The sequence below is a fragment of the Filicampus tigris genome, chromosome 4 (assembly GCF_054856515.1).
Source record: "Filicampus tigris isolate MCC_2025a chromosome 4, RoL_Ftig_1.0, whole genome shotgun sequence".
Classification (NCBI taxonomy): Eukaryota; Metazoa; Chordata; class Actinopteri; order Syngnathiformes; family Syngnathidae; genus Filicampus; species Filicampus tigris.
Window position 1 is genome coordinate 28367597 of NC_141220.1, and position 23230 is coordinate 28390826.

At 50.6% G+C, this 23230-nt stretch overlaps 2 protein-coding genes across 2 annotated transcripts; both read right to left on the minus strand.

The window, feature by feature from the left end:
* Window positions 1-955: 955 nt before the first annotated feature.
* nup160 (nucleoporin 160) lies at window positions 956-12363 on the minus strand. Its single transcript, XM_086029301.1, has 34 exons — window positions 12226-12363; window positions 11105-11222; window positions 10652-10862; window positions 10359-10584; window positions 10094-10284; window positions 9774-10013; window positions 9585-9682; window positions 9269-9353; window positions 9122-9190; window positions 8943-9026; window positions 8080-8250; window positions 7901-8006; window positions 7670-7835; window positions 7457-7587; window positions 6447-6607; window positions 6198-6334; window positions 6024-6094; window positions 5316-5475; window positions 5152-5221; window positions 4915-5013; window positions 4720-4842; window positions 4549-4644; window positions 4372-4466; window positions 4193-4289; window positions 4005-4110; window positions 3754-3908; window positions 3614-3674; window positions 3196-3306; window positions 2984-3107; window positions 2712-2813; window positions 2471-2612; window positions 1373-1498; window positions 1202-1297; window positions 956-1120 (listed from the first exon to the last, which is right to left on the minus strand). The coding sequence occupies exons 1-34, from the start codon at window positions 12314-12316 to the stop codon at window positions 1037-1039; spliced, it is 4203 nt and encodes a 1400-aa protein (XP_085885427.1). The 5' UTR covers window positions 12317-12363; the 3' UTR covers window positions 956-1036.
* A 914-nt stretch (window positions 12364-13277) lies between these two features.
* Window positions 13278-22567, minus strand: LOC147149278 (transcription initiation factor TFIID subunit 4-like). Its single transcript, XM_086028138.1, has 15 exons — window positions 20879-22567; window positions 20633-20799; window positions 20422-20532; window positions 19520-19720; window positions 19325-19447; window positions 19153-19242; window positions 18885-19049; window positions 17966-18029; window positions 17622-17727; window positions 16516-16685; window positions 16256-16386; window positions 16017-16142; window positions 15883-15939; window positions 14554-14676; window positions 13278-14225 (listed from the first exon to the last, which is right to left on the minus strand). The coding sequence occupies exons 1-15, from the start codon at window positions 21921-21923 to the stop codon at window positions 14058-14060; spliced, it is 2847 nt and encodes a 948-aa protein (XP_085884264.1). The 5' UTR covers window positions 21924-22567; the 3' UTR covers window positions 13278-14057.
* Window positions 22568-23230: the final 663 nt, after the last annotated feature.

Below are 23230 nucleotides of genomic sequence, written 5' to 3' on the forward strand. Positions count from 1 at the left end.
TAGGGTCTCAAAGTAGAAATTTAAATTCCAAGTAAGGCTTTTGAATCAGGATTAGGGTTTCTGGTCAGGGTTTTAAATTCGGGTCAGGGTTTGAAATTAGGGTTTCAAACTGGTTAGGCAACAGTCGGCATGGGGCCAATAGCGTCCGTTTGGAAACGGTGAGCTCAGTTCTGCAAAGGAAGCGATCTCCTTTTCATCTGGCCTCGTCCATGACGTCTTCCGTCCAACAAACGGCCAGGAAAGTTGGCCTCAAGGTTTCAAAGGCTTCCCGTTCCCGGCGCACCGGAAAGAAAGGAACGGCCCGCCCGCGCTCGTCCCGGCCAATCGTATGACGGTGGCGCCTTCAGATACAACTGGCTCACATCTCAAATCATCTGTTCACATTCAAGTGAAGGCAAATTCCATCAATCCGTTGTTCACTCGTCATGCGTTAATTGGAGCAAAAGAGTAATAATGTTCTACTTTATAAAAGCAGCTGTCAAATATATACAGTACTGTACTAGCAACATCTTTCAATAGATTTCAAAATCGTTTTTGAACACTGCACCTTGGCCACCAGGGGGCAGTAGAAGGACACAACGCTATCCTGGTCATTCAGACGCCTCCAGTCCTTGAGTCCATCAGTATTCCCCAAATCGGTCGCCGCAGGGGATAAAGAATATGCCACCCAGTCTACTGTTGTGTTGCTTGCAACATTTCTGTTCACACGTATAGATTTAAGTTTCGCGTTAAGCTAGTGGACCAAAAGGTTCAGCTAGCGCTTGTTTGAAAGTTGTCCATTTTTACTCTTTGGCTCAATTCAGCCGGCCGGGAGTGGCGGCAAACCGCTTGGAGCCTCTTTTTGGAACAATTGTTGTCTTTGTGCCAAAGTGCGGCCACAAAGCGCCACGCTACCATGTTCAAATGAAATAAAGTGGCCACTGGGCAAATGTGATAAGAAAAAGAAAAACACCAGTCCATTTTTCACAATTCAATGTATTCTCTCCGCAGGTAACAAAAAGTCATATTTACATGCAAAAGTTTTCAAGGGCAACGTTTAACGATTGGCGAGCGTCATCCTGGTGGCCTTCTCCACCATCTTGTGATAGTCGGCCAGCTTGTCTGCAAGTCGCCCGTAAAGCTGAAAAGGACATCAAAACGCCGCGGCGTCAAACACAAAGCGCTGACGCGGGAACAGCAAGCGAGGCGGCGGAATTCTCACGCCTTGGTTGGTCTGCGTGTCCTTGAGCGCCGCCATCAGCTGATCGATGGGCGTGTACGGCAGCCACACGCTCGGACTGCGCGCCGACAGCGGCGTCTGAGCGGCAAAACACATTTGGGCGGGGCCGCGTCAGCCGCCGACGCTCGCAAGCGTTGCGGCGCAAGCATTTACCTTGATCCCGAAGTATTGGTGTCCGCGTCCCAGCAGCGCGTCCACGTACTCCATCACCAGCTCGGCCGCTGCGTCCAGCAGGTCAAAGTTCAAATAGAGACGCAGCAAAGCCGCCGCATCCACTTCCTGTGCAAGGCAGCAACGGATCTTAAGTTGTATTTACTGACAATAGGAGCAGGTCAATCTGTTTGGGCTGCACCAGATGGGACCGGCGGCTGTTTGATGCTCTTTTGAGGAAGTCCGGCCAGACGAGCGCTACAATAAGTTTACTGGAGATGAAAAGCATGCATTTTCCTCCTGGTCTACCTGGGAGGCTGGTAAAAGGCTGTTTTAGTGACTGACTGCTGTTTCAGTATTCAAGTATTGACTAACGGCAGTTCTCTTTTCTCTGCTGCCCAAAAACACGATCACCTCAGTTTTGTTTTGCTTTGGTTTTGCTGAAGGACATTTGGGTTCATCCAGCCATTCATTTTGTTTTAGACGGTGACACAACACCTCAATATCTCCACAGCCATGATATCCAGCATTTGGATTTTGAAGCATTTGACCCTGGTGTGACATATCGTCGCTGTCCTGTTAAAAACACATTTTTTTCATGTTTCTTTTTACGTGAATGGTGTTCACGCGTTACAGGCTTTTCATTCACGTGAAAATAAAACAAAACCAAAAAAAAAAAAAAAGAAAAAAAGTTCCCAAATATGTGTTTTTCACGATGTACAGACTGAATGAAAGGGGTCCAAGGACTGACCCTTGGGGGACCTCGCATCTCAAGGACATTCGATCAGATTCAAAACTTCCAACGGTCACAAAGTAAGCCCTTTCCTACAAGTAGAACCTGAACCATTTTAGGGCCGTTGCATTTCATCCTACCCAAGTTCCCAAAAGTATAATTATGATCAATGACATCAAACGCCGCATTGAGATCCAATCAGACGAGCACCGGGACCTTTGCCCAAGTCGGTGTTCAATCTTTTACAGTACGGTGCAGCCGGAAGGCCCCGTGTCAGACGACTACAAGGGCAGCAGCGGAATTGCTGTTAATTGTGCGGAGGGCACGCGGACAAGACGGCGGGATGTTTGTGACTTTCGGGGGCGCACTTTGTAGGACTTGACGAGCCAATCGGGCGGCGGCACGCCGTGCGACAGCAGCTTGACGAGAACTTGGCGGTGGTGAAGGCCCTCCGACGACGGGAACTCCGAAAGGAACCACGAGAGGAGGCGCCACGCCTCGTCCGTAGCGCTAACAACAACCACAAATAATAAGAATAATAACCATGAACATGGTGCGACGCCATGAGCGAGAATCGTCCAGTAGAAAGTTGCCGCGTTGCGAGCAAACCTGGACTCTTTGGTGTTGACCACAGACGAGAGCTGATTCGCCGCCAACCACAACCAGGCCTCGTTTTGAGCCTCCTCGCCACCAAACTGAAGCTTGATACACCTGGCAACAACACAAAAGCAGTCGGCCGTCATTTACATGACAGTAGGGCTGTGCCATTCACCGAAATTCAATTACAATTACGATTATTACGCGCCACGATGACAAAATTGGCATAATCGTAAAAAAAAAAAAAAAAAAAAAGAGATTTGAGAGACTTCCCGGGGTCTCACCGGAAGGTCAGCGCGTCGAAGAGGGGCGCCAGCGGCAGCTTGAAGACGCCGCACAGCTGCCGGGCGGACGTGAACAGGCCGGCGTCCAGCAGGAGGCGCACCAGCTCGCCAGGGCCGGCGCCGCCTGAACCCAAGGGGGGGGGGGGGGTGAAGACAGGTAAGCGCGGCGCTTTAACGGCAGGCGGGAGGGAGGACGACGCGGCGTTGCGCACCGGCGACGGCGGCCGCCCGCGGCTGATGTTGCGCCAGCGCCAGTCGACACGTCGCCATCATGAATTCTTTCTCCAGGTCGCGCAGCTCCAAAATGTCCACCTGACGCTTGACTGACACACAGGAAGTGACATCAGACATCATGCGACTAATCAAACCGCAGCTCGCTAATTGATGATGTCATCACCGGCGCTCGATGGTTATTTAGCCCAAATTCTTTTTCAATCCATTTCGTTATTGGAATTCCACATTTTCCCGCTTCAACACTTGAAAACGAATTGTATTTTTTTTTTAAGCTCTCTTCTTATTGTTTGAAAAGTTTGGGATTTCTTTTCCCTCTGTGTAATGTTAAACTACGCCACAAGATGGCAGCAAAACCCCGGGCTAACGTGCAGCTGAGTGACAAAAGTCAAGTCTGACCTGGTGGGCCCACAAAGTCGCCGTCAGAATTTCGTTTGGGAGAGGCCCCGGGCCGCTCGGACTGCAAGAGAAACAAAACGTGCCCAAGGTGAGCCGCGTGTGTGCGTGCGACACGTGCCCCCGCGACACGTTGCGCGTACCTCAAAGACGGGCAGAACCATCCACGCGTACTCGGGCCGGATCAGGCGCAGACAGTTGATGGCGGCCAGGAAGCAGTTGACCTGCTTCTTCAGGCCGCGCACCGAACACACCTCGCGACCCAAACGCACACCCAACTCCAGCATCACCGTGCCCGCTACGTGCACAGATGCCGCAACACAGACACACACACACACACACAATGTCATTGAGCACGCACGTGTGCGCGTGGGAACATTTGGTGCGTGCGCACCTTTCCTGTAGTTGTGTCTGTTGATGTGAAAGGCGTAGAGGAGTTCGTAGTAGTTGTGCGCGAGAAGGTCGACGCCCCTCGCCCGCGATTCGATGATTCCGACCACCTGGCGGGCCGGAGGGAGGGGGTGAGAAGTGGGTGGGGCCACACTGGATTTTCATCCAACTGGCCGTTTGGTTTGTTCTGACCTCGTCGTGCAGGTTGACGTAGGAGAAGTGGACCAGGTCGTGAAGCTGAGCGCGCTCGCACAGGACCACCACCAGCTGACGGAGACAGTCTAGCTGCCTGCAATTACAAACACACACGCGCGTGCGTGCGTGCGTGTGTGACACACGTGCGCGCGAGTGACGCGCCGGTGCGCACTCACATGCTGGAGTCCGGGTTCTGGATCAAAGCCTCGTAAGCTTCGCTGTTGTGACCGAGGTCCAAATGATGCTTGAAGATTCTGGTCCACAAGGCCGCCTGCACACAAAAATCGTTTTTTTTTTTTTTTTGGAAGTCTTACTTGATTTGGTCCACCCTGTGTGTGCGAGTGTGACATCACCTGACTGCTGACATCATTGACAGCCTCAGCTAACGCCAACGTGGCTAACTGGATGACAAGCTCCGGTAGGCCAACGTCCTCCAGCAGATGCAGCACCTAAAACACACGCAGTCCGCTAGCATTAGCATCACCGTATTTGTAGCCGCGTCATCTGTTAGCGTTAGCGCAAACCTTGTTGTAGTAGCGCAACGTGGGCGAGCACGCGGCGGCTCGCTCGTCCTCGGCGCCCGTCAATCGCATGAGAAAGTCTTCCTTCTCCACCTCGGTGGCGGCTTCTTGGAAGCACCGCAAGGCCTGATGGGAGAGGTGAAAGGTCACGTGACGCGCCTAACCCTCCGAGGAGCTCGCGCGCTTGCGCACGCTCACCTTGTGGCCCTCGCCGTCGGCCAGGTAGCATTGAGCTAGCATGAAACGGCAAGAGCCGATGTTCACCTGACACCACGGACCAATCAGACGCACGTAGTCCTGCACACACCAAAGCGAGAATATGCGTTGACATATTTTGCTGAGAGTTGAGTTCGGGGTAGTCCTTGATACCAAAAAGACTTTTTTTGGTTCTTTTTTTAGTCAGAGGTCACTCTCGCGCGCATGTGCCGTACTGACCTGCAGCTGAGTGTACTGACAGTTGGCCATGAGGCATTCTGGGAAGTGGAAGGTGGAATTGCTGGGCCAGCTAGGACGCGGCGGTTAAGTGAGGACAACTACGCACAAAGCATGTGCCACGCCCAACATGCTGCCCATCGTCATAGCAACAGCGGGGAGGATACAGCAGCTGAGCGAGCAGCTGGAGGACGTTGGCCATCGAGTCGTTCCAGGTGGCGCCGCCGCCGCCGCCGCCCGCCGCGCTCTGGGAGAAGAGATGGCGGACGGCCAGCTTGCGGCCGCAACTCTGGTAGAACATCTCCACCGCCGACTGCCGACTGACCGCTGGAACACGTGCGCGCAAACGCGTTAACAACCTAACTTGACCACACACACACACACGCGTTTCAGGCAGAGAAAAACACACAGGCTGAAAGGCGTGGCCACGTACGCGTCCATCCAACACGTGTGAGGTGCGCACTCGGGATGTGCCATTCATCCAAATTCAATGACAATTACCGTTATTAAACTCCACCATTACAAAATTACAAAAATAATCGTAAAAAAACGATTCATATTCTTTTATACCCAACGCACTATGTTTGTTTACACAAGGAAATCATACTTGAATGTATACATTTGCACCTTTCTTTTTCAGATGTGCTTTGAAAAAGAAAGAAAATCTAATAAATGTTTGATCCAAAAGGAAGCTCTGACATTTATTTGTTTTGAAACATTTTCTTGTTTCGTGCCCCAAAATGATCGTTTGAATAATCGTGATTTCAATTATTACCAAAATAATCACGATGTATATATTTTTTTAAATAATCGCACATACGCTAAAATGTTCCACACGCGCGCACACAGACAAATAAATTGTGGCGTTTGGCAACCTGCGGCGTTGTTGGTGAGCGCCGGGGTGTCGTTGAGGTGTAAGGCGCTGAGGTGCTGCAGGTTGGCTTCTCTGCAGAAACACAAGGGGAAGGGGGGGGGGGGGGGAGGCGGTTGGGGTCACAAGCATAGAAGCTGCGCCGGCCCGAGCGGACACGCTCGCCGCGCGCACTCACACGGCGTCGTCGGCGACCTGCACGCTGACGCTCCGGCTGAGGTGCTTGAGCAGGAAGTACGACGACAAGAGCTGAGACGTGCGCGAGATCACTTCCTGTTGGATCTGAAGCAGCTGAGAGCCTCCGCCCGGCAAAACCTGCCGCGCGCACACAAAACGCTTCCGTTAGCAGGGCGACCGGAGCGGCAGCACCTCAGTCCCATTTTTGAGCCGGGAAAAGCCCTGCGTGCGCGCGCGCGTGCGTGCGTACGTGTTCGCCGAGGCGCAGGCAGAGCTTGAGGAGGAGCAGCGCGTCCCTGCAGAGGAGTGTCCGCGTGGCGCTCACGTGACTCAGCGCTTGGCACACCAGCGACACGGCGGTGGCGCTCGAGTACAAGTGAGACGCGCTCACGCGCAGGCTCAGGCTCTCACCTGACAAACACAAACACACGACAGCGACTTCATGCGGAGCAGATGCTGGAAAGGAGACGATTGCGAATCAACTCACTGACTGTCAACGCTATTTTTTAAAATTCTATTTCACTCATTGTGGGGGCGGCTGGAGTGTCTGAAGTGCGAGGGAGGAGAGATTCATGTTTACGGCAAAAAGGGAGAATGTGTGCTCCAAAGTGGGAGGAAAAAAAAAAAAAAACAGTTGATGAAGCAAATGGCATGTAAAAAAAAGCTACTGACTGAAATTATATTCACAAGTCTTGAAACCTGAAACCTGGGCTATTCTATTTTGTGCCATAGCAGGGTGGAAATTTGTTTTGGTGGGGGGGAAAAAAAAAAAAAAAAAAAAAAAAGTCCATGGATCTTTGTATCATTACATTTTGAGGAACGTCGTCGGGTTACAAATGCAATACGATGTTCTGCACAGTTTTCTTTTGGTGATAACGTTTTCAACATCGAGAGAAGCCAACATAGAAATCGCAATTCAATTTCGGTTCGCCGCCTAGCCCGAGCGTTGCGTCGCTCGCATCTCGAGACGCCCTCGCACAACTCCAAGTGATAACGTCACTCTGTAGAGAAGGAAGGAAAGGAAGAAAGGAAGGAAGGAAGGAAGGAAGGAAGGAAGGAAGGAAGGAAGGAAGGAAGGAAGGAAGGAAGGAAGGAAGGAAGGAAAGAAAGAAAGAAAGAAAGAAAGAAAGAAAGAAAGAAAGAAAGAAAGAAAGAAAGAAAGAAAGAAAGAAAGAAAGAAGGAAGGAAGGAAGGAAGGAAGGAAGGAAGGAAGGAAAGAAGGAAGGAAGGAAGGAAGGAAGGAAGGAAGTAAGGCCATACCCAGTAAGAGTGGACCATCCCCAAAGTCCAAGTCCGTCTCCAGGTCCAACTCTGTCAGCAGAACTAACATGGCCGCCGTCGGGTTGCGCACCCCCTGCAGTTTGTTCTGGATGTCCTCCAGCACGTTTTGACTGTGCGCACACAATGACCATGTGACAACACGTCCATGCGCAAGTGCGCGCGCGTGCGTGCGTGCGTGTGTGCGAGACAGACTTGTCCTGCGCCAGCATTTGGTCCAGGACGAGCCTGGCGCTCCTCTCGGGCGACTCGGCGCGGCGGAGCGCGCTCTCCATGTCGGCCGCCATCTCCGGGGACACGCCGTCCCTCAGCACGCGCAAACACGACATCAGCGCGGCCACATCGGCGCCCACCGACGAGTCTGAACACGCGCACACCCGTGGGGAAAGGCACGCGCATCTACGCAGGAACGAGCCGGGCGCTTACCCTCGGCGAGCGGCGCGTCGTCGTCGTCATCCGACGGGAAGTGTTCGTCGGAGGACAGGTAGAGATGGTCGACGGCGAAACAAGGCAGCAGGAAGGAAAGGAAGCCCTGAAAGAGCAAGCGCGCCCGTCTTGGCGAGGGCGGGCAGCGAGCAGAGCAAGGAGGGCGCGGCGTCACGCACCTTCTTGAGCAGGCACGCCATGTGACTGTGAGGACTGACGCTGATGGCCAGCGGCGCCGACAGAACCTCCTGGTACTGAAGACAGCACGCGTACAGCTTGGACCAGAATTGCACCTGAAGGTGCTGATATTCCTCCTGGGAAAACTCAAACTCCGTCACGCTGTTCTGGAGCTGAACACGCAAACGCAAACCATCAGAAATCGCAAACGTTTGAAATCGGCAATTCTTCACTTTTTGTCCGCGGTTGGGACAAACAAAAAACAAACAAACAAAAAAAAAAACGTTTGTGAATTTCCATCCCTCGATTCAGGAGCAGGACGTTTGCTCAAACACCAATTGATGAGGATTCCGTAAAAAAAAAAAAAAATTGGGGGGAGAACAAAACAACAACAAAAAACAGACATCCCTCATTGCAGGACCACAGAAATTGGAGATTAGTTGCTGGCTGACTTGAAGGAAAAGATGAAAGTCAACCCAACACTTTTTCTTTCAAAGAATTATTTTCAATGTAGTCCCACTAGTCTAAACATGATATTACATTTGTGGAATATGAGTTAAGAATTAAAACCCGCTCATTTTTTTGCTATCTCTGGGGGCGGCCATTTTGTCACTCGCTGTCGACTGAAAATGACATCACAGTTGCTCGGGGCTCAGGTAACGACCAATCGCGGGTCAGCTTCAGAAAAGAGGTGAGCTGCGATTGGTCCTGAGCAACTGTGATGTCATTTTCAGTGGACAGAAGTGACAAAAGAGATGGCTAACAACAGGTGGATTTTGCTGCCTAACTCATATTCCACAAACGCAAAATGAATCCGAATGCCGCCTTTAGACTAGTGGAGGAAGCAAAGTCTGGAAAGGCTCACCTCGTTCTCCACGGCCAGCGTGACTTCCTTCTTCAGCCCCTCCCACGAGACGTCGGGAAGGACGTCCGGGCCTCGCCGGAAAATCTGAACAAGGCAACGACACGAGTCAAGACGGGGGCGTCTCTCCCCCCCTTCGCGCAAACCTTTCCCCCCCGTTGTCACGGTAACCGCCTCTTCACCTGGAGCGCTTTGACGATGGCCGCCGCCGTGAAGCGAAGCGGCGAGAAGATGACGTCCAAGTAGGTCTCCTGTCAATCATCACATCGGAGCTCACATATCGCCGCCGCCGCCGCCGCCCGACGGCGACTGACTGACGGACAACTTACTCGGGGGTCCTGATCCACGCCGATGTGGACCTCCTCCTCCGGGCGAGGCTGAACAAACACCTGATTCCACTGACCCGGCACGTTCCTGAGCGACAACAAAAACGGGTCTTTTCACGGACAGCACAAGAGAAGACGTCAAAAGCAGACAGGAAAGGAGGAAGTCACAGAAAGGAAGGAGGCAACGGCAGACAGGAAGCAGCGAGTCGCGAGCAAGAAGGACGACGGCCGAGAGAAAGGAGGAAGACGCCAACGGAAAGAAGACGACGTAGGCAGACGGCAAGACGGAGCGAGCGCCGTCGCGCCGTTTTTGACTGACTGCTCAAAGTTGATGTATTTGACCACGGCGTTGTTGTCGTGGTCCAGCCACAGGGCCCAAACGTCGCTGGCGGTCAGCGTGAAGTCCACCAGCGTCTCCTGCGGCCAAACGTCGCAAGCGTTCACATTCGGCCGACTCGCGGCTCACGCCCGTCCGCAGCCCGCCCGCCCGTCCGTCCGTCCTGCTCACCTGAGCGCAGAAGAGCGACGAGATGTGCTCCAGGCCGTAGCGGTTGTTGTCGACGGCCAGTAGCTGCGCTACCACAAACTGGCCTCTGTGGGGCGCCGCCAGGTACACGGCCAGGCACAGGCCGGAGGCCGAGCAAGAGGTCAGGCGCACGCGGTGGCCCGCGCCCGACCACCGCCCGCCGCCTTTGCACACCAGCGGCATGTAGTCCAACATGTCGGCCTCCAGCACGCACGTCTGATCCTGAACACGGGCGCAGGCGTCACAAATGAATGTCGTTGAAGCGCGGCCGCTCGCTCGCGCGCGCGTCGCCGCCGCCTCACCCGAAGTGACCACACGCGCAGTTTGTGGTCCAGACACGCGGCCAGGACCAGCGAGTCGTCGTCCAGCTCTCGCGCCGCCACGCTGGCCACGCCGTCCCACGCGCTCTGCTCGCCGCGCATGGCGCTCGGGATCCACGTCGACAGACGACGCATCACCCAGCTCGTCTTCAGCTCCGACACGAAAGCCTCGCCTGCGCACGCCCGCACGTTGAGACACGCGGGCGAGCAAACGGACGCGCACCGCGACCGATCGCGCGGCCCCCACCTTGCGGCGCGTGCGCGGGCAGCGTGACGACCACGACGCCCCCGGCGGGCGAGGCCAAGGCGTAGTTGGCGTCTCCGTGCTGCGTGAGCCACGCGGCGCTCACTCCGGCGGCGCCGCCGGCGGGGGTGAACGCGGCGGGGATGGCGGCGCCGTGACACGCGTCCTCCAGGTTCAGCTTGGCCACGTCCGTCAACACCGACTGCATGTGAAGCTCCGTCACCACGTCCTGAGCAAGCGCGCGTCGGGCGTTAGGGCGCAACGCGCGGTGAGAAACGTACAACCGGAGTACTTACGCTGCGATACATGCGCTTGGGGTGCGGCAGCAGCAGCCTATGGACGCTCTGGTTGGTGGCGACGAGGACCACCACGTTGTTGGGGGTCTCGGCCACGGCCACGCCCCCCGGCACCACCTGGCAGTGGGTGAAGCGAAGTCGCACGGCGTTGTTGAGCAGGTTGCCGTCCAACGAGTGCTCCACCAGCAGCGCCGCGTCGCCCGACGTGGTCCTGGCCGGCAAACGGGAAAGGTCAAAGGAGAAAACGCGCGGCGCTACGTTCTTCCCAAAATAAAATAAGAGCTGCCCGCTCACACCACACAAAGAAGAAGGAACAGAAAAGTAACAATATGCGGAGAAAAAAATGTAATTTTTAATTAAATTAGAACAAGGACAGCGATCGTAAGAAAAAGAAGCAAAAGAAGAAAAAAGAACAACGCTACGGCGGACAATAATAAGGCGAATGTGGCTGACCATGTGATGAATCTGTTGCTGGTGATGGAGTGCACTTTGTCGCCGCCGCCGCCGTCGTCATAGTGGAACGCGCCGGCAGAGTCTGGAAATTTCACGGCTCCCGCAACGGGCGCTGAAGCTGCGCACATCACACCAGCTTTGAAAATCAGAACATGGCTTTTGGGAGTGGTGAAAAAAGGGTCTTCATGGGCAATATCACAAAGAAAACCTGGTCCAAAATGTCTTCAAATGACACTCGAACAGTACAACTTGAATTATTTGCTAACAAATCGCCCTTCTCGGATTGGCTGATAAGTTAAAAGCACCTCAATATTTTGTGTAGCCATTTTCACGTGATCACGTCGCGCAGATCTGTTTTGCACTCCTCTCAGAAAAATGAGCTGTGGCTTGTGATTAATTAGCCTTATTTATGAATGCTCGACTTGTGAAATTGAACACTTTCTTGAGGTGGATCACCTTCATAATTCGGTCCACACTCCAGGAAACTGTGATGCCTCAAGATCTCACCTTCATTCTTTTTCTTAAAGACTGTTCACAGGGCATTCCATTGTTTTGAATTAGAAACAAAAAGAAACAGTTTTGCCCCTTTTTGAAGACTTTAAAATGTCATAACTTCCTTAATTCTTAACATATGGACACATTTTAAACGGCGTTATCCTAATTTATTCCAGATCTATCCGGTGACATTTGCCTTGCTCGGGGGGAAAAAACGTTTAATTTTGTTGTCGCGTATTTGCATTTCAGGGCTTTCGAAGGTCACGTGACAAATATTTTTTCAGAACGTACTTGACCGTTGCTACAGAAGCCGATTTTGGACACTTTTTTTTTTTTACTCGCGGTCACGGCCTCGAGGATTACTTATTAAAAATAAATAAATTAATAAAACAAAATCAAAATTAATTGCAGTAACGTGCTTCTTCGACCTCGTTAAAAAAAAGATTTACTTTTTTTTTCTCAATGTCGTGCATCCTCATAGTGGAGAGGCACGATTTCCATGTGCGCTCAGAACGCTTAACGCCGCTAGCTTAGCGTGTGCCGTCGTGTAATGATTTTGCGTCTAACATGTTGCCAAATGTTGGGCACGTCCAACTTGACACAGTGCAAGTGTGCAATGACTTTACCGAGTTTGATTTGGACTTCTCGGAACCTTTGGACGGCTTCCCGCTCAAACGCGCAGACCTCAAAGAAGCTCTTGCCCAGCGTTGCCGCCATGTTGGACTCGTGAATGTGACGTCACCAGTGGAGTGCGCGCGCAGCCCGCCGCTCGAGCGTTTAAAGAGACAGGTTCACAACATTTTCACGAGATCGCCCTGCATTCACTTGCGCTGTTCTTTTTCTTCGACAAACACGTCTTCGAGTTTGCTCTTTCTTTTCCTTTTGGTTCCACATTGGGTTTTCACCTTTTGAGATCGTGCTGGCATTTTCCTTGTGTTATCTTATACAGTACAATTTTATTTATATAGCGCATTTCAAGACATTTGAGATGAGGCGTCAATAATTTTGCGTGCACTCGCAGGTCCGTTCATAGCCAGTTACGCCCACGCTGACCTGTTAGTTTGGGCTTTAGGAGCTTTGCGGACCATTTTGGAATACCCCGTCATGTTCAGCTGCCTGCTTCTGCTCCAACGGCCATCCATACAACAGTGAACTCGCCTCAAATCCTGCTTCTCACCTAAAAATCCCTCAAAACCTGCCCTCGGCCTCTGCAGCACTATTGCCCCTCCCACCGCAAAATCCAAGCACTGGACCTTGGGGGACACCCTCAGGAACCACCCCCTCCAGATCATTCCAAAAACCATTGAAAACAGACCTCTTTCAACAAGCCGTTAACCATTTCACCTGTTTTTTGTGTTTATAAAGCTTATTTGACTTTTACACAAGGCGCAAGGCGTAAAAGTGATTCATAATTATGATATCCAACTTTGGAAAATGTAAAAATTCCTCTGCAGGGGACAAACGAAGTGAGGCTACATTCGTATCTTGCTGGTGCTTTTCAAACCGCAAACTTTCCCTTTGACTCAGTATGAACAACAACTTCAAAATGAGAATGTATATTTTATTTCTTCAACTTGGCCTTTGAGCACTAAGTTTGCAGGGTCCTGCCATCGCCACGGTGACGGCCGTGTGCGATGACCTCACGGTGACGTCACTGCCCGCTCATGTGACTCGTGCGCACTTTCCAAAGGTCTTTATTTCATTTGAGTAAAGGTACAAACAGGTGTAAAAGTCCATGATTGAGTAGAGAATGTAGGAAATATAAATAATCGTAAAAGTTGGCACCGACCGACCGACCGAGGCGCTCGTCACAAGAACCCAAAAAAAAAAAAAAACGTTTAAAGCATTAAAAACCTGCAAAAAGTCTTAAAAAGTGAAGAAAAACTGCATTTCGCACTACGAGATCAAAGTGGAAAGTGTGCTGCTGTGGCGCTGCGCAGGAGGCCAGAACCAAAGCGGCACCAGGGCGCCGCGTCTTTCTGCTTCTTAGCCGACCAACTTGACTTGAACGATCTCGCCACGTGTTCACCGTACTTCAGCATGTTAGCATAGCAGTCGGCTTGCTTGAGTGTTGGATGGAAAAAGGGCCTGCAAACTGCTAGCATGTCATTAATGGTCAAGTCATGATGATGATCGGCCAGCTCGCCTCTGATTGGTTAGATATATGTGGGCGGAGCCCCAACATTTTAGTGTTCCGAAACCTAGCGCACGCATTTAGTGCAAGACCCCTTTCCAGATGGGCTGCCACCAAATCTGAGCTGTCGCTTGTTAGCTCAGACGCTAAGCCGAACGCTAACAGCCGCCGGCTGACCTGGCCCCACATGTGGTCACGTGATACTAGGGGAAGTGTTGCCGCGGCGACGGGGAAGGCACACGTCAGCGGACGAGACTCGGGGCGGCCGGCGTGCGGGTCCGCCCTCACTCGTGGAGCGTGAGGGGGGCGGTCCGGGGTGCATCCTCACTTGAGCAGCGCCTTGTAGAGCGTTAGCGAGCGCGCGGTGCTGCCGTCCTGCTCCAAACACACGATCAAGTCCCTGAGGTTGACTCTGGTGATGCGCTGACGCCAAGGCTGCCGCGGCGATGACAAAGAGGACGCGGACGAGGACGCGGACGAGCCCGACGGCACCTGCGGACAGAGGAGCGCGTCACATTCATGCCACAGGAAACATGCGCCTCTGTGTGTGTGTCCACTCATCCACTTCCTTTATCTGGCATGTGTGTGTGATGTGATGTATTTGATATGAGATATATGTGCTACACTAGTTTAAAGACTGTATTCTGATGAATACTGCGTTGGCGCAAAAAAAAAAATAAAAAATTGAAGCAGATAAATCCATCCGTTTTACTGGTGAGAGGCTAAAATCAGAGTGAACCCAAAAGACAAATCAATTATGAACATAGTTGTCGATTAATTTGCTAATCGATGGTTTGTTGATGAATTGATGAACTCAGACCTCAGCGGAAGCGGCGCCGCCCCCCGGCGAGTCCATCTTGCGTTTCTTTCTGGGCCCGATGGCGGCGAGCGCCGTCAGGTTGGCGTCGCGTTGGCGCATTTGAGCCAACTCCTGCTGCTGCATCTGTCAACAAAAAACACCAAGCTTGTTCAAAGACCAAATCCCGTCTGCCGGGTCCACGCATCCTGACAAGCCCTTCAAGCCCGATTTCAACCCCTCCGATACGTATTTGTCTCCCATAAGATGATCCTGAGCGCTTATGTGGGCGGGGTGTTAAGTCATTTTTTTTCTCCCCTATCCATCTGCTCTGAAAACAAAAATGATAAAACATCTTAAATATTTCCAATGTCGAATTCTTACGTGTGGCAATGATATTGTAATTGAAGAGAAGGAAAAAAAAAAAATGTAATAAACAAAATAAAATAGTGTTTTTTTGTTGTTTTTTTTTTTGGTGGGGGAAACTAAAAAAACAACAACTGTAGCAAAAATGCCCTTTGTTTTAGTCTTTGTCCATGAATTCCATAAGTTTAATTGTAAATGCATTGAGTTGGCTTTAACAGCAACCGTCCGGCACGGCAAGGTCGCAGACGGATCACCAACATTCTTCAAACCGAGAGCTACTTCTTGGGTATGGATTGGCCTGAAGGAGCCATTTTCGAGCTGGTGCTCGCGGTCACCATGTTGGTGAGCCGTGTTCTAGGGCAATCTGAGAAGACAGTCGGACGTTTGACGTCGTCGGTCGGGGAGGGCCCAGTGCCAACGTCAAGGAAGCTACGGTGTGTTCCGAATGACAGCAAGCTTTTGTTTGTTTATTTCGGATTGGATGATTCCAACTAGGGCTGCTCGATTATGAAAAAAAAGTTCATCACGATTCTTTTTGATGACAATTGAAATCATGATTATTCAAACGATCACTTCTTTTTTGGCACAAAACAAGAAAATGTTTAAATGTAAAAAATATGAATAGCAATACAATCTTTGGAACACTATAATTATGTACGTTTCTTTTGGACCAAAAAAAATGTATAAAACTAGTTGTAAATTTTTTTAAAAAGCGCAAATATATACATTTAAGTATGATTTTCTTGTGTTTAAAAGAAGAAAAAAAAAGTGCACTGGATATGAATAATTAATGATTATGTTTTGCGTACACCTATGAATGTGAGGACAGCACTGTATAAAATCGATCAGCGTTAAGCTCTACTCACGACACACTGCGGTGGCGCTACAAAATGGCCAACTGGCTATATAGCGAATGAGAGGGAGGGATTGCTGGAAAAATGCCTGCGTGCGTGCGTGCGTGCGTATGACTCGTGAGCCCAAACGAACCTCTTTGGCCTTCTGCTTGAGACGGGCCTGCTCGGGATCCTCTTGCCTGGCTCGACTCTGCCACACAAACAGAAACAAATGAGCCGAGGGCGGCTAGCCCGAGCGTCGCCGGCGCGAGGCCGCGTCCTTCGCACCTTGGCGGCCTTGAGCAGGATCTCCCTCTCTTGCTCGTCCTTCCTTTGCTTCTCCAGACGCTCCAGTTGCTCGAAAAAGCGAAGCTGGGAGCGAACGTCGCTGGTCTGCTCGTGATGCTCTTCGTCCTGACCGCAATCGCAAGCACGCCGTCGACAATCCCGTTTGAGCATTTGCGCTTATCGGGGTACTTCGCGCGCAGCGCTATTGTGTCATGTTTTGCGTTTGGCCGCTGCGTCACCTTGACCGCGTCCGATCGGTGCTGCGCGAGCGCAGAAACTTTCTCCAGCAGCGAGCGCAGTCGCGACTGCGTGGCGTGCGACACCAAGTTGACCACCTCCAGAGGAACCTCGCTCACGCCCAGCCTGCGAGCTGACAAGGCAACGCAGCACATCGGCGTGACTCGTCACACTTTGTTTACCGCAGGTAACTTCCAATTCGCCACTAGGCGAACCTTCAAAAGGTTTGACCTTTCTCGACATCATCTAACCGCCCAGTCACCTGTGTCCAAGATGCGTCGGTGCAGCAGGCCGGCAGGCAGGAAGGCCTCGTCCTTGCACGAGCGGATCTTGGTGCCCACCAGTTCGGAGCTGGTGGCCAGGATGCGGGCGTTCTCCTCGCTCAGGTTGACGCCGGCCATGGAGGCCACGTCGTTGATGTCGTCGTCGTCTCTGCAAGCAAGTCAAGAAAAGCCGAGCTTGGTGTCTTAAGATTTCATATACCCTGCACAGACTGAAGACAAACTGCTCCAGACCTAACAAAGGAGCCCAGTTCACAACAGATCCTCCTCCGTGTTTCACAGGAGGGACGGGACGGCGTTCTTTTCTTGGTAAGCTTCATTTCCATGTCTGCGAAAATGGAGCTGATGTGCCCTCCTTACACACCGTGTGACCGATGACACACTGACTTTGTGTCACCGTTCAAATAAACTGACTGACTGATTATGACTGACTGATTACAAGTTTGAAGGCACCTGTGTGACACACCTTGGTTGTCCCTACGGTCAAATTTTCCATCTTTTCTAGAGCCAGTCTGTTTCATGAGTTGTTGTTATTTTTTAAATAATACAGTTGCACCACAATTAAACATCAAAGTCTGATTTTCATTGGTTCATTTGCATCTGTGCTTTTTTGTTTTGTTTTTTACTATTACTTTTGTCAGTTTCCTGTCATTTCTGTGACCACTGTGGGGTTTTCTTTCATTAACACAGACTTACCTACAATATTATCCACATCCCCTAATCAAGAACTCATTTTTTTAAAAGCTCAAAAGGCATACATATATCTATCACAAGAGTAAAGAACAAAGGTTCTTTGGGAGTGTAAATGCATAACATAAAAATAATTAAGTAATATTTTTTTAATTCACTTGTTTTATCTTGGGAAAAAAAAAAAAAAAAAAAGACTTTTTTGTCCCTAGAAAGTTCTGAAAAAAAAGTTATTTTTAGATTGCAACTTTTTTGGGCTTCATTGTCATTGTTACACTTTTTCCCTAAAAATACGAATTTATCACAACACGATTTTTCTCAAAAACAGGCGACTTTTTCATTCCTGTGGAATTTAGGGGTACAAGTGGGAATTATGAGAATTATGAGGGTCAAGACTGACCTGAAAGTCCCGCCCCCCGGGTCTCCCAACTTCTTCTGAGTGGCCGGCGCCGCCAACGTGACCACGCTCTTACCGACCATGGGGGCAGGTCCTCGTATCAGCGCGCCTGCGGAAAACAGGCACAAGGTCAGTCCGTTTGATGTACGAATATGATCTAGTAATTCATGTATGTTTGCCCCAACACAGTAATTTAGAAATGTTGTTTGTTTTGTTTACTGTTGTTGAAAAGAAGGAAAAAACACAAATGCAATTTTTAAAAAAAACAAAGAAAAAAACGTCAGTTTGGTGTGCCATTGTCGTCGCCACACTGACACCTGCTGGAAGGAGGACTCGACAACACTCACCTGGAGTTCTCACACCCACGACCATGGGGGCACGAACAGTCTGCACGCCTCCGCGACCCATTGCCTAACAAAAAAAAAAAAAAACAAGTCAACAAATAGGACCATGCACTTTCTCATAGGGCTGAACAATTATGGAAAATAATCTAATTTACCTAAAAAATGGAATACGAGTTGCTCCCCTCCCCCCGGGGTCCTTTTCTAATGTATTTTTCAACAATTGTTTACAACAATATCAGATCTGTTATGCATTAAGGAATACTGAGGTAAACTGTCAACTGAAGCATTAATTCATACGAAGGACAGTTTACAATTACAGGTATAAACTTACTAAAAATTTTGATGTGCAGTTTGGTAACATAATTCTGCCACAGGTGTGGTGTAAACATAAGTACATACTGTAAAGGCACAAACTCAAGTGCAGATTACAACAATAACATAAACAAATCAGTATCTTTGCCACTTCCTACATATCACTGTTTCATGGAACATATTGTGATTTTTTTTTCCTTCTTCCCCAGGGCTCTCTTGCATAAAAATAACCATTCAAGGTCGGCACAAAACTGCGATACGGCAAACTAAGATGAAGTGCAAGAACTAATTTTGTACATTTTTTCCACATAAGTCAACTCACACCAAATTGTAATACTATCAGGGCTCTAGACTGCACCTAATTTAGGCAAGCAGGTGCCCTAATGTCGTGATGGGGTGACTGAAAAGTTGTGCACACACAACCAGTTTCAGGTACGATCCCCATATCCCAAAAAGTGGTTTTATTCATTATATATTTTTGACAATTAATTGATATATGAATCCGATTTTTTTCCTGCCAAAGTCTTGGAATTGATCAGGCCAACTTAAAGCGAAAAGTCCGTAAACTGTGAGCACACAAAGGAGCAAGAAAGTCCAAATATTTCCATACCACGGTTGTGGTGGCGAGCGGCGCGTTCATCCGGACGCCGGGCGTTCCAACAGGCAAGCGCGGCCGGATGGCGGCGTTGGGGGGCGGGGCGTAGCTGGAGGCGGGGGGTGTGGTCAGAGACTGCTGGCTGCTGAGAAGCGACTGGCGCAAGGCAGGAAGACTTTTCTGAAGATGCAAAACATTTGAGAATCATTGAAGATGATCAACACCAACAACTTCTTGTTAGTCATTCATGATTAGTGATGATGATGATGATGATGATGATGACCTTGAGGAAGGGGATGAGGTAGGGCTGTGGGGACGACTTCAGCTCCGCCTGCAGACGACTGGTGAACTCCTCGGGCTCAATCTTTGCATCCTGTGCGTGCACACAGACACACACACGTTACCCCAGTAGTGTATAAACACACACATGCACGCACGCACGCACGGTGACGTACGAGGAGGTCCTGGACGAGCGCTTTGACATTCTTGGATGTGTCCGGCGAGGGCGAGTTGTTGGACGCCAGCTTGATGAGCGTGGCCAGGAAGTTTTTGCACTTCTTCACGTTTTCCTGCATTTCCTGTCGACATCAAAGCACGACACGCGTTGGCCGACCGTCGCCACCGCAACCCTCACACGCAAATGGACGCACCTGCGACACCACCGTCACTCTGCCGCCTCCGGGCGCGGCAACGCCGCTCATGGGCACCGGCGCGGCCGACTTGACGGCGGCGGCCGTCGCGGTGGGTGCGGCGGTCGTGACCTCCGTCGCCACCGCCATTGCTGTCTGCGCCTTCTGGGGCGGGGCCATCTTCACCGAGACACCGGCAGCACCGGAAGTCACCGTGATGGCCTTTGGACACAAAACAACAACCCCACGGCAACTGCTATCAACAAATTTCACAGTGCCACTATGTTGCAGATTTTTCACCCTAAGTGTTATTACTGTTGCTACTCTATTTCTTTTTTTTTTTTTTTTGGTCTTGCTTAATCCAATATTTGTGTGTTATCTATTTCTCTTTCTCTCTTTATATTTGAAGTGTAGTAATACTTCAATTTCGAAGATTTCACTTATTGCGTGGGGGTCTGAAGCGGAACCCCCGCCCATGATGGAGAGGAGATGACTTTTGCATGAGAAAGTGAATTGTGTGAAAACAGCCTTTGAGAAAATGCATGTTATATATTTTTTAACATAACTACACTCTGCGTACATGAGCAATGTGACAAGTCTACTTTGTGATTTTTTTTTTTAGCAAAATAGGGAATAAGCACTTGAAAGGCCTCCATATGAAATCAACGCAGGAAAAAAAACAACCGTTGACGAACAATACACGAACGATTCTTTTGCTCCTCTCACCAATGGTGTTCCATTTGCGCTACTTCAGTCCAGATTGTCGGGCAAGTGACAGCGTTTGAAAACGGCACATTGTGATGCACCATCTCTCAGGATCTAAGTCCGTACCAACTTATTGGTAAATATTTTGCGCCATCGTCGCGGGGCATGGACTTACAGCTCGCGGTAGGATTAGACTAGAAGAAGAGAAAGAGTCTCACCTGTACCGAGGAGGATGAGGATGGTGAGGGCGAGGAAGAGGAGGAAGGAGAATGAAGAAGTCTGGTGTGAGGGGGCGTTGCCAGACGGATGTTCTGAGGCGTAGCAGGAGCCTGTGCCCATGCACCCACCCACACACATACACAAAATCATACATGACATTGCTCTCGTGTGACTCTGACTCTTGAGTCAGGCGGTGTCATCACGACTCACCGGAGAGGCGGTGTTGACCCGGATGGCGGCGGGCGCGGTGGGCCCAGCGGGCCTCTGAGGGACGGCGGTTACGCCGGGACTCTGCTGCGTTTTGGCCTGCGCTTGGGCCAGGACCTGCTGCGGCACCATCACCAATTGACCCGTCTCGATGCGGACCAGAACCATACCTGGCACACGATGAAACATGGGCAGGTGACTCGTTTCTGTCAGAAGACGTGGAGCCGTGCGGTCGGTCAAGGGGCTCACCTGCGGGCATGGTGAACCCGGGCGGCAGCTGGATGGTGGCCTGCTGCTGAGGCCGGACGGCCAACGGGGGATGAGGGGCGGCCGGACGGATAGTCCCGGTCGCCGTAACGGGTCTCTGGAGCTGGACGGCGCCGGCCGCTCTCACCGCGGCCTGGCCCAGCCCGTTGACAGCTGGCTTGACACCGGTGGGGACGAGGGGCTGTGCGACGGGCGAGCGGACTGTAACAGGGGCCGTCGGGGTGCCAGTCAGGATGACCGAGCTCCCGGAAGCGGGCTGACCCGGCACAAGCATCTTGCTGTGGTTCACCACCTGAGACGGCGAGGGGGCCCCAGGGGGTACTGCAGCACCCCCCTTGGACTCCAGGCCGTTCTGAGCGGCACTGGGGAGTCTGTGCTGGGGGGCGGACGGAGCCGCGGACTGGACTCCGGGGAGGAAGTTGGTCGGGGCGGCCATGACCGAGAGGGGGCTGGTCGTCGTCGACGTCGTCGTCGCTGCCGCCGTCGTTGTTGTCGTCGTTGACGCTGCCGCCGTCGTAACCGGGGGGGCGGCCGAGCTGAGCAACTTGACGGCTCCCACGGTACCGTTCAAACTTTGCAAGCCGGGCGACGCCGTCCTGCCGCTGGCTTCGGCTGCCCGCTGGAAGCTAGCGGTGGCGGGCTGGGCGCTCAAAGTTTGCACTGCCGGCGCGCGGACGGGCGAGCTCGAAGCAGCCGGCCCGATCGTCTGCGGGCCGACCCCGCCACCCACTGGAGACGCACTCCCGCCGCCGGAGGTAGAAGAGGAAGAGGGGAGAAGCTGAGCAGCGGCAGGCTGGAGCTTTAAAGCCGCCCCCGGGTGTCCTTGTTGCGGCTCTTGCTCGCGCACTTTCCCTGAGAAGTGAGTGGCGGCGGCCGGCGCTTCGTCGCGTTTACCGGCGGAATAGGACGCGGCGGGGCCCTCGGATTCCCCCAGTTGCGATTCGAGAGAGCCAACTAAGTCGCTGACCGCCTTCTCGTCCACTTCATTGAAGAGCATGTCCTCCAGCGGGTCGGAGGCTCCCGCCATCTTTGATGCTGGCCCCTTGTGCAAATCGCCTTTTAGAATTTGCGCATGCGCCGAGCAGCCGCGTTGCGTTCGAGCATAGAAACACAACAACTAGATCCACTCCAGGGACACCACATGCATCACTATCGTTACGTAACTCGACAAACCAAAAGGCGCTTGTAACAGTTGTTGCTGCTGTTTTTGTGCTCTCCATGAAATGTTTTTCATTTCCTCTATTTCGCCTCTTTTGTAATAAGCGTGAATACTGGCCTTTTTTTTTTTTTACGACAATCTTCATTACAAGAAAGCAAAACAGACAGACATGACAATGTAGTAAACACTCGAAAATAGAAAGGAGGATCTAACATGATTTTGAATAAAACCTTTTTAAAAACAGCAATAGTTGTACCTCATTTTGTGATATATATATATATGGGATTACGGTGAATTACAATGTTACAACACCACTCCCTGATTGCTGTGTGGACTAATTATAGTTTAGATTTTTTTATTGAATTGTTTAGTGATAAAAAAACAACAACAACAATGAAGCAATATCACAACAGGGATATATAAATAAAGTTATTGTACTGTATTGTATTGTACTCACAAACTTTTTTGAAACTGATTCAGTTGCTAATTAGGTCATCATTTTAAGAAGTAAAAACAGATGTTTGCAAATGTCTTATTTTGATTAAACACAAATGGTCATCAGTCAACTTTCATGAAGGACTACAGAAATCAAAGAATGATTACTGTCGAGGGGCTGAAATCAGAGTATTTGAACTATTTTAAGTTAAACAATGGCTGTAAACGATTACTCAATTGTTTAAATAGTTGTTGATTAATTTGATTATCGATTACTTGTAAATTAACCGAATAATTTTCACATTAATATAATTTAAAAAATGACTGCAACTTTATTTGTAATATTTGTATAGGAGAGTCCAGATGCAAATTGTCGACAAAACCAGACCGGTCAGCAACAACATATGAGCTTGTAGTAATATCATTTTGAAACGAGGAACGGTGAGTCACGACTAGTAGTTACTTTTTCCCAGATTACTTCTGGATCTATTTTTGTGTATTGATTATGTTGTCTTATCTTTTTTTTTCTTTCAAATCGAATATTTTAAACAAAGACTGCTACTTAAAAAAACATGAAATTAATCAAAAACGCATCCGTTGCGAATGAAGAGCGGTGACGTCACCAACCGCGGCTTTTACTTTCTCCAGATCGGTTCTGCAACTATTTTTGTGCCGTCAGCTGACGTGGATCGATGCCTGAAGACGTTTTATTGTTGTCCTGCTATTATCACGAGCTCCCA

What these genes read in the sequence shown, in the direction of transcription:
- nup160 (XM_086029301.1), bottom strand. Translation starts at nt 12,316, where the DNA reads ATGGCGGCAACGCTGGGCAAGAGCTTCTTTGAGGTCTGCGCGTTTGAG. An exon ending in GCGTGGATCAGGACCCCCGA is followed by an intron (nt 9,191 to 9,268) that starts GTAAGTTGTCCG and finishes GATGATTGACAG; the next exon opens with GAGACCTACTTGGACGTCAT. An exon ending in CGACGCGCCGCTCGCCGAGG is followed by an intron (nt 7,836 to 7,900) that starts GTAAGCGCCCGG and finishes GCGCGTGTTCAG; the next exon opens with ACTCGTCGGTGGGCGCCGAT.
- LOC147149278 (XM_086028138.1), bottom strand. Translation starts at nt 21,923, where the DNA reads ATGGCGGGAGCCTCCGACCCGCTGGAGGACATGCTCTTCAATGAAGTG. An exon ending in CCTCATCCTCCTCGGTACAG is followed by an intron (nt 19,721 to 20,421) that starts GTGAGACTCTTT and finishes TTGTGTCCAAAG; the next exon opens with GCCATCACGGTGACTTCCGG. An exon ending in CGCTCGTCCAGGACCTCCTC is followed by an intron (nt 19,243 to 19,324) that starts GTACGTCACCGT and finishes GTGCACGCACAG; the next exon opens with GATGCAAAGATTGAGCCCGA.